Here is a 17,012-nt window from a genome sequence, read left to right on the forward strand (position 1 = left end):
ACTAGTCACTCCTTTAGTTCAAACCTAATCATTCCGTAGAATAAGTAATACATAGTACATAATACAGGGTAGGGCAACCGTAGGTTTACAGCTGTTCACATGGAAAATAATACAATAATTAATAAATAATAATACAAGAAAAAAACTGTTCCGCATACTCACATTCATGTATGAACCTTTTGCCCCACGCTGTATAAAATTCAGTAAGTATAAAAGAGTATTCAATAAAAAGTAAATCTCCCACCATCACTACCAAGCACCCTAGTTACTACCCCATCTCCCACCTCCCCACCGAGTAGCTACTACGTGTTTCTTCCATAGGCAATTAGAGTAATTTTTGATAAGTCTTCCCAGCTTGTGCCTTTTCTTTCCCTTCAAGCCATCCTCTTCCCTACTACAGTCTTCCTAGACAGAACAGTTCTCTAAGTGACAGGTGCATGGTGGTTTGACAGAGTTACAATTTAAGTATGTGCTTCACCAAACTGGCAGGGAGATAAACGATGACCAAATTTTAAATATCCTGTAATTCATAAATATAATCAATAGAGAAACCTCTGTATCATTATCCTAAACTACACTCAAAACTATCTTTATGTTAACAATTAAAAATGATCCTGTTTCTTGCCCTGGCCAGGTGAAAGAGCATGGTCTTATACACCAAGGTTGCAGGGTTCAATCCAGTCAAGGCACATACAAGAATTAACCAATGAACAAATCAATAAGAAGAACAACAGTGTTTCTCTCTCTCTTCCCCCCTCCTTCCTCTCTCTAAAATAAATAAATACATGCACACATACATACTTTTTAAAAACCTCCTGTTTAACAAACACTGCAATAAAATATGGAAAAGAAAATATAGTAAACAGTTTAGCTAACATTCAATTTTAAAATCAGTACATTTTATAAAATTAAAGTGTTCATTCTATGTAACAATTTTACCTTTAGTTGCCAATAACTGTATTACTTTTAAGAATTCAGCAAATATTATAAGTAAAAACCTTACAGTAATTAAAATTTCAACTTCATAAACAAGTTTAAGATTTAGAGAGTAGCATTCATTATATTATATACAGTAATAAAGATGTAACTGACAAAGATCTTATTGAACCCCGATGAGATTCCACTAAGCTCTCTTCTTAACTAGGTCCAACCTTGAGATTTGTCCTTAGCACACTTAGTAGTTTCAGTAAAAGTCATCCTGAGTCAAGCTAATCTTCAAAAAAAAAAAAAAATGCCCGAACTTTTAGCATCTTATCACCCTTGATAGCTATTCGCCCTTGAGACATTATTACCCTGGTCTGTCTTCAGGAAAAATTCTGTCAGTGTAGCAAGAACCTCCCTAGCTTTGATGTTTCCTCTTAGTAATTTTCCTGCCACTCCCTGCTCCTTAACTCTAAATCTTCATCTGTCCCTGTTACAGAGCTGAACCCCACTGTAGTAACCCCTTGAATAAAGTCTTCCTTACCCACCATTAGTAAGTGTCAAACTGTTGTTTGTTTGTTTTTTTTGCTTTAACATTTTTTATTATAAAATGCTAACAAGTTTTGCGAACGACATACTAGAGGGATGACACAGGTTGTGGTACTAAATACCCGTTTTTACAACTCACCTTGACATTCTTCAGTCCCTTTTCAAAGAGGCTGAGCATCTCAGATAGTTTATTGTCAGAATGTACATTATAAATGGTCTGGCTGCGTTGTTGAAGCAAACCAATAATGTATTCATTTTCAATCTGCTCATGCATTTTGAACTCCTTAAAAGTAGCATACAGAGACTGCAGAAGAGCACGGAAATCATTGTTGTTGGAAAAGTTGGTTTTAGAAAGCTGAATAAAAATTTAGAAAGAGAGACATAATAAATACATGTAAATATTCACCAATAAAAATATTTAAATGCATTCCTATCTTGTTTGTACATAGCAAAATACCTCTCATATTATACTTGGTTAAACTGAAGTACTTGGTTAAATTTAGGGTTTCTTTAAATAAAAGGGAGTAGACTAGATTCCCTCTAAATCTAAAATTCCATTAGTCTATATGTGTGCTAAATACGATACTCCACATAGTTATCTGTAAACATTTAAATAGTTGTGTAAAGATTAACACAAGGAATACAGTCAATAATACAATAACAATGTAAAAATACAGCTATTAGAAAGTGCTTTTTTCTTTGTTTAAAATGTTCTTCATGCTATTATACTACTTTTACAAGTTAAACAACTCAAAAATATTCAACTGTAGTTTGTTTAAACTTTAGTATCAAGATGAGCCTGCTCTGTTCAGAAAACAATTATAAAATATTGAGCTATTCGATTATTAGATAATTTTAGAAAAACTAATTTTTTAACAGAAAACTGGGATAAACACTCAGCAGTTTTTACTAGAAATCACGTACTTTTCTGAAGTGGAGGAACTACAATAGTACAATGTGGAAACCTGGGGCATAAGAAGGTAAATGCACTTGAAGGAAAGAAACAAATCAATGAAAACATAAAGAAATACGTACAATGTCATTTTTAAATTCTACTATTCAACAAGAGAAGATGACTATTCTTACATAATTTTAATTTTTTATATTTAAATGGCATATTAAATTCTCATATTTAAGGCATACATATTATCAACCTGATTCAAGTTAAAGTTCAAATATTCAAACCCTCCACTGTCTTCCATTGCCATATTAAATCTACCTTCAATTATATCAATTCCAGTTTCACAATTCATTTTAAAGAGGAAAATCTGATTAGGGGAGAAACAACAGACAGTAAATGGAGGGGGAGAAGCTGCGAACGCCACACTTCCCAGGCGCGCTTCATGAAGTCTCATCCCGTATTCCTGAAATGGAGCACAGGCCGCGCGGTCGTCACTGCCTGTTCTCAGCAGGAACAGCAGGCTCTTGACACAGCATCAGAAAAGATGACTAAAACAAAGCTATTCTGATACACACAACAGAAATAATTTAGCTTCTGTAAAAGGCTATATGGATCAGGTATTAAGAGTCATTTATAAAAAACCAGACCTAAGGTCACATTCTCTAACATTGGACCCCAGCTCTACCATTTATGTAGCTGTGGAACCGTAAAAAAGTTAATTTTCTCCTTCCATGTCTTAGTGCCTTGTTGGTGTTAAATGGGAATAACAACACCACCACCTGTACATCACAAGGCACCTGTGAGATTAAAATGAATTAGTGTTTAGTAAATGTTAGCTATCATTTTGAAAATTAATCATTTAGTTTTATAAATTAAGGCCTTTTTTATTCTATTCAGATATTTAATGAGCAGTTATCATGAGCTGGGCTCTGTTTCTTGTACTTGAGATACATCAGTTAAGAAAAATGACATCATAGCCTTTATAGAACTTAAACATTCTCTTATGTAAGTGAAGGGAAATAACACAATGAATAGTAACCACAATAAATAAGGAAATTATCTAAAACAGGGGTTAGAACTTTTTTAAGGATCAGGCAGTAATATTTTAAGTTGCTGCACAGAAGCAGTCATACAAATGAGTGTAAGCTGTAATCCGAAAGAACTTTATTTATGAATGATGAAATTTGATTTTCATAAAATTTTCACACCCTAAAATACTGGATAGGCCAAAAAGTCCGTTTAGTTTTTTCCTTAAAATAAAAGACATATTTTTCATTTTCACCAATAACTTTACTGATTTGGGTATTTTGAGTATGTCAGCTGTCTCCCGCTACTGGCTTCTAGTGGGTAGAGGCCAGGGATGCAGCTGAACATCTTTCAATGCGTAAGGCAGCCCCACAGCAAAGGATTATTTGGCCAGAACGTCAAGAGCACCAAGCGAGTCTGCAACCACTTCTGACGCTTTCCATCAGTCACAGCACCTTCTCCATACCCTGCACAGATCTTGTTTCACGTTTTGAGTTTTTACCTTTCTTGAAATAAAGAAGCATCATACGATGAAAATGTTGCATATTTTCTTCCATTTTCAATATTAAAATGGCTGCACAAAAATTGACCAATTCTCGTAAGTTTTTTTAAATGCACGCTGATATGACAGCTGTCACAGTATCATCTAACAAAACTGTTTCAAATGAAGTTAAAGACAACTAAACACTACCAGAGCCATCATACACAAAAAAACTAAACAAACGTTTTGGCCAACCCAATATTATTCTTTTAATTTTTTCAAACTTTAGCTCCTAAATCATACAACAACAACACAGAATGACTTGATTAAATCAATGTAGTTTTTTTTCCAATGTAGATTTTTATTCCAAGAAATGCCACATAACATCACTACGAAATTCACTAGTGTTTAATTTCAGCAAATATTATCATGTGTCACTTTATTCTTTCAAAATTAAAAATCAATAGATATAAGAGAAATGAAAAGAAAGTATTAATAATGGCTATAAATTTTTTAAAAACAAAAGCATGGCAAAAAAATTTTAAAATGTCCAAGGCCACGCATGGCCAGGTAGCTCTCTGGCTAGAGCGTTGTCCCTATAATTCAAAGCTGTGGGTTCAATCCCACATCAGGACACATGTAAGATTCAACCAATTAATGCACAAATAAGTGGAACAACAAATAGATGTCTGTCTCTTTCCCCCTACCTGTCCCGCCCTGTCTCTCTAAACACAATAAACAATTTTTTTAAATGTCCTTGCAGGAGTTAAGGAAAATAACATCTTAAAACACATACAGAAAATTTTGCATACATTCTCATTGGACTATTAGAAAATCTTTCGGATTTAATATCCAGCTAAGGTAAACCTTGGGTTCATGTTGCAGATGGAAAAGCCAAATCAGATGTATAAAAGGACTCAATGTTCTATGTAGAGTCAATCCAGCATAGATCAACCCTGGAGCCAGACTGCTTAGGTGTGAATCTATCTCTGCCAGCAAAAGCCATTAAAATGCTCTGTGCCTTGGTTTCTTCATCTGTAAAATAAGGCCAATAACATTAAACTACCACATAGAGTTCTTGTGAAATTTAATAATATATTTAAAGAATATAACATATTAGAAGCCTTACTTGGGCTTTTCTTCTATGGGGACAGGACCCACAACCCAGGCATGTGCCCTGACAGGGAATCAAACCAACAATTGATTTTTGCTTTCTGGGATGACGCTCAATCAACTTAGCTACACTGGTCAGGGCAAGCAACTGTTTTTAACCTGATACTAAAGTCAGCAAATTTAGCAGTTTAAAAATAAGCTGAGCATATACAATTGAACTTTTACAAAATCTGTTTATATGAATTGTTTTTTAAAATTTTGTCTCTGCAAAGTTATTCTAGCACATAGACTTAAGTGAGAAAAAAATAAAGCTATACACTAATAACATCCGGGACATACTGAGGCCTATGATGAGCTAAGAATTATACGGTACTAAGTATTTTTAGATATTATTCTTATAACAATCCTAGAATGTAGGTATTATAATTCTTATTTTATAGGTGAAAAAACCTGACGCTCAGAGCAAATAACTTAGCCCAAATCAGGCAAGTAACAGACAAGAAAACAGAGATCAAATAGCTATGGCTCTATCACGGGTGTCCAACCTGCAGCCGTTGGGCCGCGTGCAGCCCAGGCTTGCTCTGAATACAGCCCAACACAAAATTGTAAATTTACTTAAAACACAGATTCTTTTTTTTGTGATTACTTGTCAGAATGTATTTAATGTGTGGCCCAAGACAACTCCTCTTGTCCCAGTGTGGCCCAGAGACACTAAAAGGTCTCTGCAACCTAGGTACCCCTGCAATCTATGTTCTTTCCACGAGATAAAATGTTAGTCCCAATCATGAAACTATCTTTTCAGATCCAACAGAGTAAACTGTCCAAAAGAATGTCAGCTCTAAAGCAATAGTCCCCACAAGGGAGTTGATTTCGCCCTAAAACTCCTACCCCACCCCAGAACAAATGTGCAAGGTCTGGGGACATTTTTGGATGTCACTACTACAGAAGCGCTACTGACATCTAGTGGGTAAAAGTCAGGGACCTGGCTAAATATCCTGCAAATGCACAGGACGGCCCCCACAACGAAGAATCACCTAGCCCAACGTCAGTAATGCTGCAGTAGAGAAATGATGCTCTAAAGAAGTGTTTTTCAAACATGTTTATAACTATGGCCGCAGTGCAATCTAGACACTCGCCCATCACAAACATTTTGAACCAATTTCAGCAAACAGTATTTTCCCCTCAAACCTGGATGTAGTTTTTTATTGCTGTTTCTGACCCAGAGAATTGGTTTAATGACCCACAAATGGGTCATAGGACATACTCTGAAAAACAATGTTCTAAGGTGGGGTATACAGTTCCTAAGAGACATAAATTTGTAAAATCTGATGCCTAGCAAATTCAATGAAAAAGAAAAAAAACCTATGTAAAACAGAATACACATAATCAACCAGTAACATGCAATCTCCCCTATCTTAAAAATTTAGAGCTAACTTTCTGTTTCAGGCACTCTACAATCTAAAATCTTACAGTATGGCTTCAAACTGATTTGAAAAGTTGTGTCACTTAAATACTAGATAATAAATTCAAAAATAGATATAAAAAAGAACAACAAAACCCAAACATTATCATTACCCCAAGTAAGTCTTTACTTTTTGTCTACTCAACCAGACAATGATTTCATCAAGGGAGACTTGACACTTAATGATGGAAACCAGCTATCTCTGGTCAAAATAACTCTATGGATAGAAAAACCTGTGATCCATAGGGAAAATGTTTTGCATAAAATCATATAGCTAGTAATAAGCAGCAAAACCAGTAAGGTAATGCAAAAACATGGGCTTCAGAAAGGGGAAAATCTGAAGATTAAAATTCAGGCTCCCCTAATTACTAGTTGAGTGAGTTGGGTAAGTTACTTAACCACTAAGTCTGTTTTTTCATCTTTAAATGAGGGATAATACTTGTCTCACAGGGCTCTTGTGAGGATTTAAAGTAATAACATAGGTATGTAGTAACAACTCATTAAATTCCCTTTTCCTTCCTCTCCTAGCTTTCAATTCAACATTCTCTCAAATAAACCGATCTTCTTCAATGTCCTTAAGTAACAGTTTTTACAGGTATGTCAAGAAATACAAAAACAAAGAAACCTAAATAAATTCTTCATAAAGCTGTATTTGTTCCATTTTTAAAAAATAATTTGTCCTGCCTTGGCCGGGTGGCTCAGTTGGTTGGGGCATCATCTCCTACAACAAAGGACTGAGGGTTTGATCCCTGGTCAGGGCACATATAGGAGGCAACCAATTAATGCTTCTCTCTCACGTGGATGTTTCCCTCCCTCCCTTCCTCTCTCTCTCTTCTTCTAAAAGAAATTAAAAAATGTCCTAAGGTGAGGATTTAAAAAAACTTGTTTTCATATTGTAAAGTTTTACTATAGACTGTTTGGGTTGGATATTCCTGGTCTATGCAACCAAAAGACAGTGAAGGCAAAACTTGGAGTGGAAAATGAATAAAAACAAAGAGTCCTTTAAGACTATTCAGCCACGCCCTGACCAATGTGACCCAACTGGTTGGGTGTCGTCCCCCAAAGCAAAAGGTCACCAGTTCGATTCCTAGTCAGGGGACGTGCCTGAGTGGGTTCAGTCCTGGTCAGGCACATGTGAGAGGCAACCCCTTGATGTCTCTCTCTCTCACACTGATGTTTCTCTCCCTCTCTTTCTCCTTTTCCCTCTCTCAAATAAATAATTTTTTTTTTTAAAGAAAGACTATTCAGCCATTATAAAATACTTATTTTTCCACACTAGCTCCCGAAGAACATCCTAGGAGAGTTTCATTAAATATTTGTATCAAGAAAAAATCCAGATATAGAATTCTTACGATTTTTCTTCCCTAAATCACCTTGGTCCACAGGTCAGAAAATTGGACTATTAATCTTCTTGATGAATATATACAGCGACCTCATTACCTACATCTAATTAGTTCAGATTCAGTGACGATTTTCGCTTACGCTATGTCAAACTGAAAATACTTTCTAGTTATTGCAAGATGGGCATTTAACTACTAAAAAGAATCTTATTTGACTCAGATACTGTTTTTAAAAATGGCACTGTATTTTCAAAATTTGTTCTAGTGTTCTCAATCAGGAAGTAATGACATACAAAATTAGTAGTTAACTTTTTCAAAATTTTGCTTATCCTTAAAATTTGTTATTCTTAATTATTTTAGTAGAGTATCAAGCATTTAGAAATCTAATGAAAGCCTCAAACCTCCTAGGAAAATGTACACACACACACAAGAATTTCCATGACAATTTCAGGTGATCCCCAGACTACCTCTCCCCAAATCTAAAATGGAGAGAAGACTTCAGATTCCATTAGTCCTCACTAACTTTCCCTTTTTGATTTTGAGAAAGTAAAAAACCTATTTGTTTTCCTTGTCGCAATTAAAGGATACTGTCAGAGTAAGTTCAAAAGCCAGAGGAACTAAACATTACACTAAGCTAACTCAAAAATTCAGGGTTACTCAGCTTAACTAACAGCTTACTCATTCTTGATGCTTCTGCTAGACAAGTTCTCACCCTTGGCTGCACACTGGCCTCACCCAGCAGCTTTAAATCATACAATCATGTGCCCCCTAACCGAGGGCACTTACACAAAGCTAGATATCACTGAAGTAGAGCCTACTGCACACCCAGGTGGTATGGTACAGCCTATTGCTTCTAGGCCACAAGTCTGTACAGCATGTTACTGTTTGTACATAAGGTTAGTTCAAGCACAAAAGAATATAATGCAATCAAGACACATGGCATGACACAACATACTGTCTTACAGCAAACTTTTTTTATAAGCAGAAGAGGTACACTCCAAGATAACAATTAATAGTACAGTAATTACATAAATGACTGAGTCATTTATTATCATTATCAAGCACTAAGTACTGTACAGGATTGTAAGTGGTATACTTTCACTCCACTGGCAACAGAGTAGGTGTGTTTACACCAGCATTACTGCAAACGCATGAGTAATGTATTGGGGACAAGGGTTACAATGTCACTAGGCCACAGGAATTTTTCGGTTCCATTATAATCTTAGGAGACCAAGGTCATACATATGGTTCCTCCTTGGCAGGAAAGTCATGGTTGCTTGACGGTACTGGATGCCTGGCTCCCGCCCTCAGAGCTCCTGATTTCAGTGGTTTAGGCATCACAATTTTTAACAGCTTTTGGGGTGATTTTGAAGAGCAACCGAAGTTGAGAAGGGCTGTCCTAGAAGACCTTGGTGTTTCAACCTAGGTCTAAATCAGGCACTTTTTTAATCTTGGTTGCCGGTGCACTTTCAATTGCTCGTTTTGAGAGTGGCCTAAGCAATGACCGACCGACCACTCGGGGCATTCTCCAACCACTCCCTGGGCACTGAGAACCCTCTTCTCTCTTCACCATGGTTCTGCCTGATGCTACGTAATTCCCGAAAATTCACAGAAGGTGGTTGCTGGGCGTAAACAATAATTGTTGAAATGTATTTTATTTGGTTCATTTCTACAGGAAAGAGGACTGCCTGAAGTTTTCAGAATGTCCATATGGGCTTTCCCCAACATAAATTGACAAAAACTTAGAATCTTACTATTGTTTCTAAAATCATGAGCAAAAGGCCCTGAACCATCTCCAGAAAAGTGCTTGTTCAGCGTAGGCTGCACCAATTAAGAGTCCAAAAAGGTCCTGACGGTTAAACCAACTTTTTCCGAGGCCCCTTTAATTCGAGCCCACGTAGAGAATTCCAACAGAGAATAGCTGTCTTAGAATACGTATCTGCAAGGCGTCAATTCTCAGGACAATGAAAGTTGCTACGAGGGGAAAAAAAAGCAAAAAACACAAACGAGGAGGGCAGGGTCGCTAATTCCTAAGCCAAGAAACCTCGTTTTTCTCCCAAATCAAACCAGTGAAAGGCTGGGGCTTACAAGGAACTGGGGGCGCTTGGGAGAAGCTTCCCGTTGAGCCAGGAAGCAAGCTCGAGGTTCAGAAGACGGATGGATGGGTTTCTGCAAAGAATTCGGGAGCCCCAAACTGGCGGGGCGGAGGGCGGGGGGAGGCGGAACAGCCATGGAAACCGCCAGCTTCCAGCGGATGGGAACCCACGGCCGGTGGCGGACCCGAGTCCCCGAAGGTCGGTGGCGAGCGAAGGCGCCCCTCTCCCGGAGGGCGCACGAGCGGGAGGCCCACCGCGGCCGCGGGAAGCCGACCCCCGGCCAGGAGGGCCGCGCCGCCAGCCCCGAGGGCACGTCGGGGGCCGCGGGGCGGGCGGGGGCGCGGGCTCCCGGGGAAGATGCGGGGCAGCGAGCGCGGCGCTGACAGCTACGCAGGCGGCGATTGGCGCGGCGCGGCCCCGGGAGCTGCGGGCGCGGCGCAGGCCAGGCCGCCCAGGGACCCAGTCTGCACCTCCTCTCCGCCTGCGCCTCCCAGAGCAAGAGGCCCCGCACACCGTTACCTTGTCGCAGTACAGCCCCACCAGCTGCTTCATCCGCCAGTGCGGGGCGGTGAACACGTCCACTTCTTCGGGAAAGGGCGCCATCGCCGCTGTCTCAGCCTCTGCCTCAGCAGCCGCGGCCGCCGCCTCTCCATAGACACCCTCGCCGCCGGGCAGAGGCGGCGCGCCCCCCTGCGCATGCGCCCGCCCCGTCGGCGCGCGCGGCCCGGCTGCCGGGCTGGTCGGGACGCGGGGACGCGCGGGCCGACGCCATGCGGTCCCCCTGGCCCACGTGACCGGGTGTGCGGCGCTGGCTCGACTTTCCACCTCCACTCTTTTCGTGTCTTACCCTCTTGGTGTGTCGCGGGAAGAAACCAAGACTTCATGTTTGTTTTGCAACGTAAAACAAGACTGGGTGTCGTTTTAGGGGCGCTCTCGGCGCGTCTCTCGTTGTCGGTCCGCCCACCAGACCTTGAGGCCAAGGCAGCGAGCACAATGGTCGGGGTCGGGCAGGGGAGCTGTGTCTGGGCGCCGCAAGCCCTGACACCCGTGTGCCAGGGTGACTGAGCTGTGTGTGGCTCAGGCCCTCCTGAGCAGCCCTTTGCCTCCCTGTGATACCCGGGTGTCACACACAAGCCCCGGTGATTGGTGAACCAGGACTGAGGGTTCTCAGAGCTTGCCACCCACAGGGAAAGGGTGACACGTGACGAGGCGAACACTGGCGGCCCCAGCAGGCAGCTCGGGGCAGGCGCCTGGGTCAGGGTCTGGGGCCCCGGGCGGAGACCAGGAAACCTGGGCGGCCATGTCCTCCCATCTCCTCTGGGGCGGGAGGGAAGAGCCATGGAATTCTGGAGAATTCCAAGAAGAGAAACAATTCTGGGCTTCAAGGAGGCGGGAAGGCGCCTCAAGCCCTGGAACGGCAGGTCAGGGATGTCAGAAAGGCCTTGACTTGCCGGGGGACGGGTGACTAATCATGGGAGGTTAGTGTGATTGAGAACCTGGATACATATCCCTCCATTTTAAGCACCGGCTCAGAAAGAAAGGAGACTTAAAGAGATCACTTCCCAGAGAAATCTCTCTCCCCCCCGGGTCACTGGGGCCCCGCCCGCCCTCGGGGAGACCGGGGTACGCTGTCGGGAACACCATTCCCCCGATCACCCCTGCACCGGTGCGCTGGAGGACTGATGAACACGAAGGAGTGGGAGGAAATAAGGCAGCCCGGCCACCTGGGTAGGGTTATATGGTGAGGAAAGAGTGAAGAAAGAAAGTGGAGTCACCACTTTCCAGCGGCCCGCTTACTAAAAATCAAGTGGGCTGAGGCAGGAAGCATCTCGGACCGATCCAGGGGATGAGAACGCAAGACCGATCCTTCCCGAGAGTGTACTTTCTCCTGTAAGAACTCGGAGCTCCGCAGTTGTTTCTCCTTAGGAACACTCTGGGTCTTCTTGCCTGGCTGTGTGTCCGGGTTACAAACCCTGAGATTCTTGAATAAATCTTTGCTATTTATTTCTGTTTGTGCTCGGTTGACAAAAGGCCATAAACTCCAGGAGGACAAGAGCCAGATACATTGTGTTGGCTTCTGGGATGTCTGTTATCCATCACAGTTTCATGACGCCGTACAGGTTTGATCTGTATTCTGGTTTTGTCAGATACTTGTATGACTTCTCTGGACCTCAGTTTCCTCATGTGTAAAATGGGGGTAAGAGCTGCTATGGACTCACCCCAAAGAGGACCCTCACCATGCTGGCACCCTGACCTTGGCCTTTCAACGTCCAAGACGATGAGGAATACGTTTCGTTGTCTATAAACCTCCCAGGCTGGTATTTTTGTTACAGTAGCCTGAGCTAAAACAAATCCCTACCTCATGGGATTGCTTTGAGGATTAAGAGAGCGCATGCATTTGAACTGCTTATAATAGTATCTGGGATGTAACAAGTTCTGTCTGTTAGCTATGATTATTAAATAAAACAACTCAATGAGATAGCGCTGTCCGAAACTAAGTCCTGAAGAAATGCTAGTGGTTGTCTCGGGTCCCACAGATTAGCGAACGAATAATCCGGACATAGGAGTCTAGGTTTGACAATACCCTTCCAGGCGCTGTGTTTGTGATGTGAGATGCAGAGGGAACGGTTTATGCACAGTCTGTCCTAAAGATGCAGGGATAATGCTTAGGGAATAATAAGAGGCAGAGCTAAGGTAGGTCCTCAATATCTTGCGCTCTCTCTCATCTGCTCTTTTCTCCTTTCTTCTTACACGCTGCTCTTTCACGAGGGCTTTGCCTCTATATTTTTAAATACCGCCCCCCCCCCCCCAGGAGGCATTTCCTTATTTCCCCTCTATTTCTTTCCTTCATTCTGATGTTTCACTCAAGCTGCCTTGGGATGGAGAATCATACCTCAAGCGAACCAATTATACAGAGAAACTGTCTAAGTGGGGACATGGAAACAGGGACTTTGTTTTATCTGCAGCACTTAGAACAATGCTCATGATACAGTTACTACTCAATATTTGTTGAATAAAGAAAGAAGGAATGAGGGACGTTCATGGCATTCTGCCATTTTCTAATTTTAGCTAAGTTGTGACGCACCGTGCTCTATTTCCCAATGCCTGTCTGTGTCTGTGCTGTTCGCCTGTGTGCTCCCTAGAACCAGGCACATGAAATAGGCGTTGCACAGCAAAAAAGTCCATCCACACAGCCTCTCTGTGACCCAGAATTTGAAGGTGTGTAGTCAGCTAAACAGTAATAACAACAGCCACTTTGGACTCTGGCCATTTCAGGGAATTTGTTGAAGATGAAAAAATGAATGAAATAAAGTGATAAATAATAAGCCCTGTGGGTCATTCTTCTCTTTGTAAGAAGCTGTTAATATCAGCTCCATATGCTGAGTAATATAGCAATTAATAGCCTAATATAACATGATAAATGATTGATTTACATTAAACTTTAGCCCCAGAAAGAAGACATCGATCAGTTTAGTATCATTATTATAGGCTATTGCAACTACAGCAGATCAGGAACTTATTAAGGCCAAGGTTGTCCATTTAATCACCTCGCTGACTCCTCTGGTATTCCACAGGAAAGAAATTCTAACCGACCACCTTGCTCTTGGCCACCAAAGGAGGCTGGATAAAGCATAAGAACAGAGCCGTGAAAATCCACATTGTATGGTGCCTGGAGGATCCATGGTTCCTTCTCTCCCATTCTCATTCTCCCTGAAAAACTGCATGCTACAGGGAAAAACGAAAGATGCCAACTCATTCCCTGGTGACCTAAAAATATGACACTAGGCCTCTCCTCTAGTGTTTTCCAGCTCTAGTTTGAGGGCGGTAGGAAGGTTGCTGGTCAGGGAAAGTCAACTTGAAGGCATTTAACTCTGTTTATTTGAGGGTGTGACACAGCACTTTCCCAAATAGGGGGTTAGTTGTGAAAACAAACAATGAAAGAATGTTGCTATTGTAAAACAGCTGGAATTCCAGTCCTAACTCCTCCCAAGGTTGGCCCTCCCTGTCAGTCAAAATAGCCAGTCAACAACTGTTACAGAATTAACAATAGAGCTTTTAGTAAGGACGATGGCATTATTGAAAGAAAAGATAGGCTCTGAGTTGAAATGCAAAGCCAGATGCTACATCTTCTTCTCATTTTCCTCTAGGTTACTGTACTTTATATGAAACATGGATAGCCTGTAGTTTGCCCTAAACCCTCCCTTTTTTTTTTTAATTGAAATAGTGAAAATATAACAAAACCTTTCACACAATGACCAAAACTATTGGAAAGAATTTTTTGGAAATAAATCAATAGAATACTAGATATTAGATAAATAAATCATAACACATTCATTCAATGAACAAATATGCATCTGTTAAAAAGCTTAAGATAAATCTATGTTTGCTGTGAAATCAGGATTTACTAAGCTAAAAAAATATATAGAGGACATTTTGTTAAGTATGCTTTCATTTGTGTTTTAAAGAAGTAGATAGACAGTGTTACCTTCGTACTCATCATTAATTTGTTCCAACAAGTGGTGAGCAAGCAACGACTGATGAAGCATTTTCTCTTACAGGGCGGTGTCCTGTCTCACAAGTTCTAGCAAGTGCAATGAGTGGCGGGCCAGCTCCGAGTGCTGAAACACTTTTTCTCATCAAAATGGGGCAAGTACCAGGTTTGACAAGTTCTGAAGCCAATAAGGACCAAGGTATGACTGTATTTCTAAAATAATAAGGCAGAAACTTGTGAGCGACAGTTCTGGTATGTAAAGCAGTTAAATGCCTTTTAAATATGTACCGTTTGCTACAATTTCCATATTTTACTATATTCACTTAGTGCTCTTGCAGTTACAAAACTATATTGACAAGAATGCATTTAAAGAATTTAGGCAATAATGCCTAAACCTTTTAAAAGTATTATTAAAGAAAAAAAGCATGATTATATGTAATCAATAGAAACAGTGCTAATTGCAAGTAGAAATATTTTATGTTTATCCCCAAATTTTATTCTGACCTGTGTTGTACATCCACTTGGCCTCTGGCTTTTCTGTTTACAGTGCCACTTGGTCCACACCCACCTTCCCCTTGGAACCGGAAGCGCCTTTGAGGGCAGGTACAGTGTTTTTAATGACATCGGGGAAATGGGTATGGTAGAATAATTTGAAAAAAGTGACATCAAATTTCTTCGTACAATATAGCCCACACCAAGTTTACAAAAATGCATAAGGAGGACTTGAAATGAATGATGCAAAACCTTTACAAGTCTCCTTTGAATGGTATTTTTCTCTTCTTTCCCGTGTTTTAAATGAGCATATTTTACTTATGATGTCCGAAATACGGAAATGCATGTATCGCAAACAATCTGATGACAACCACGTTTCATAAATACGTTTTAAAAGGGCTAAAAGGGAATACACATATATCGAAATGTTGACAACGGCTTTCTTTGGCAGTGGGACTGTGGCTGATTTGGCAGAGGAGGGAGCTACTTTTTTCTCAAATTTTTAACAAAAATTTTCCTGGAAATTTTGTAGTTGAAAACAGATTTAGTTTTTTGAAGGTTTCCATTTTATGAGCGCTAACGACCGTACGTTCTGTCATGCCAGCACGCTCTCCGGCCTCGCGCAGACCCACCCCACCTCGCCAACACATAAAGGAAGACCTAGGACACTCCCTGTACCTGTGCCTAGAGATCTTTGCCCTCCTCGCCTGCCCCATGGTCCCATCCTTCTGGTATAGGACTTGCTCTGCTTGTCACTCGGAGGCCATTCCAGTGAGTTCTGGCTGGGTTCCATTCCTGAGACCACCAAGGCCCTGGGGCACTTCCCACATGACACACACCCAGGACCTTCTTCACCGTAGCTAGGCCTCCCTCCCCAGCCAAGGGTGCTGCCACATAGTTGCTAGAAAGTTGGGGGCTGGTATCTACCACATTGGGCATGTCCCTGCTCAGTGTCCCTCTGTAATCACAGTGAGACTCTGTGTCCTTTCCTAGAACTTCCAGTTTGCATTTTGGGAGCACATACTTCCCCTTTTTGACTCACAGCACAGGCCATCAGATTGGAATACAGGTGCTACTTTCTGCGCCCTTTTTTCAAAGTGTGAAGCTCTTGACCCTAGAGGTGGCTCCTTGGTGCCTCATACATGAGAAAATGAAATGCGTGGACATATAAAAAGGTGTAGAATAACAAAAGAGCCAAGACAAGGAAACGACATAAAAGACAAAGGAAAAGATAGGACAAAAATAAAAAGACAAAGAAAAGCAGAGTGGGGGAAAGAACAGAGGAAAGTAAAGGGTACGGGTGGAAGCAGAAGAAAACAATAATTAAAATGTATTAAGGCCTTACCATGCACTGGGCACGATAAATGTTTTACGTGAATTATCACGTGTAATCCTCACAACTATTGTATGTGTAAGGTTCTGTTTTTCTCACTTGACAAAAAAGGAGAAAAGTGTTTAGAGAGAGTCATTGATTTGTCCAAGGTCTTGAGCCAGTTGATAAACAATCAGGGAGATAAAAACCTTTGTTATTCTCAGCCTAGAACATGACTTAATCCTACACTGAAAGACAATTCTTTGTCATTAATTTGTACTAACAAACTAAATACCCAATGTGTACTACTAACTTCTAGAGTCAAAGGTGACTGAGAAGAATGTGGGTAACACCACAAACTAAGTGTCCATATACAGAGTAGTCCCATTCCTTAGATCGCCTTTGGAAGGGGAGTAGTTTAGATAATACTAAAACCATTGTTTACTTCAATACAAACATGGAGATATAAAATGTAAAGTGGTTTACAATGTTTCTTTGCAAAAGTTCTAAACAAAGGAGAGCCTTTTATTTCCTGAACATACCTGCGTGTCACTTATCTTGTTCTTCATAAATATTGCCAAGTCAATCCCAGCTCCTTGACTTCCAGTCAAAGGCTCCATTATGGGCTGCCTTGCACAGAACGAAAGGGTACAATGTCAGCGTATGTGGCCTGAGGGAAAGGTGCCTAGACCCAAGGACAACTTGACTCACCTCTTCTCACCATGTATCAAGGAAAACTATCACAAGCTGGAACAGAAATGAACGATAAGCTTCCTGCAAAGTGCCGGGCTGACATTCATTGTGGTGATAACATCTGGCAGGTGGTT

The 17,012-nt window shown here is 41.1% G+C and overlaps 1 protein-coding gene across 2 annotated transcripts in view; it reads right to left on the reverse strand.

The window, feature by feature from the left end:
• Positions 1-10,574, reverse strand: part of FBXL5 (F-box and leucine rich repeat protein 5) — a 35,887-nt gene extending 25,313 nt beyond the window's left edge. For both annotated transcript variants that reach the window (XM_054581953.1, XM_054581954.1), the window contains exons 1-2: positions 10,409-10,574; positions 1,610-1,825 (exon numbers count right to left, since the gene is read on the reverse strand). In XM_054581953.1, the coding sequence (XP_054437928.1) occupies positions 1,610-1,825; positions 10,409-10,492 (300 nt within the window). In that variant the 5' untranslated portion in view covers positions 10,493-10,574. The remainder of the gene's footprint in view (positions 1-1,609; positions 1,826-10,408) is intronic.
• Between the last annotated feature and the right edge of the window lie 6,438 nt (positions 10,575-17,012).

Source organism: Pteronotus mesoamericanus, unplaced genomic scaffold, assembly GCF_021234165.1.
Source record: "Pteronotus mesoamericanus isolate MK-2021 breed Mesoamerican mustached bat unplaced genomic scaffold, CSHL_Meso_final contig_68, whole genome shotgun sequence".
In the NCBI taxonomy this organism is placed as follows: domain Eukaryota; kingdom Metazoa; phylum Chordata; class Mammalia; order Chiroptera; family Mormoopidae; genus Pteronotus; species Pteronotus mesoamericanus.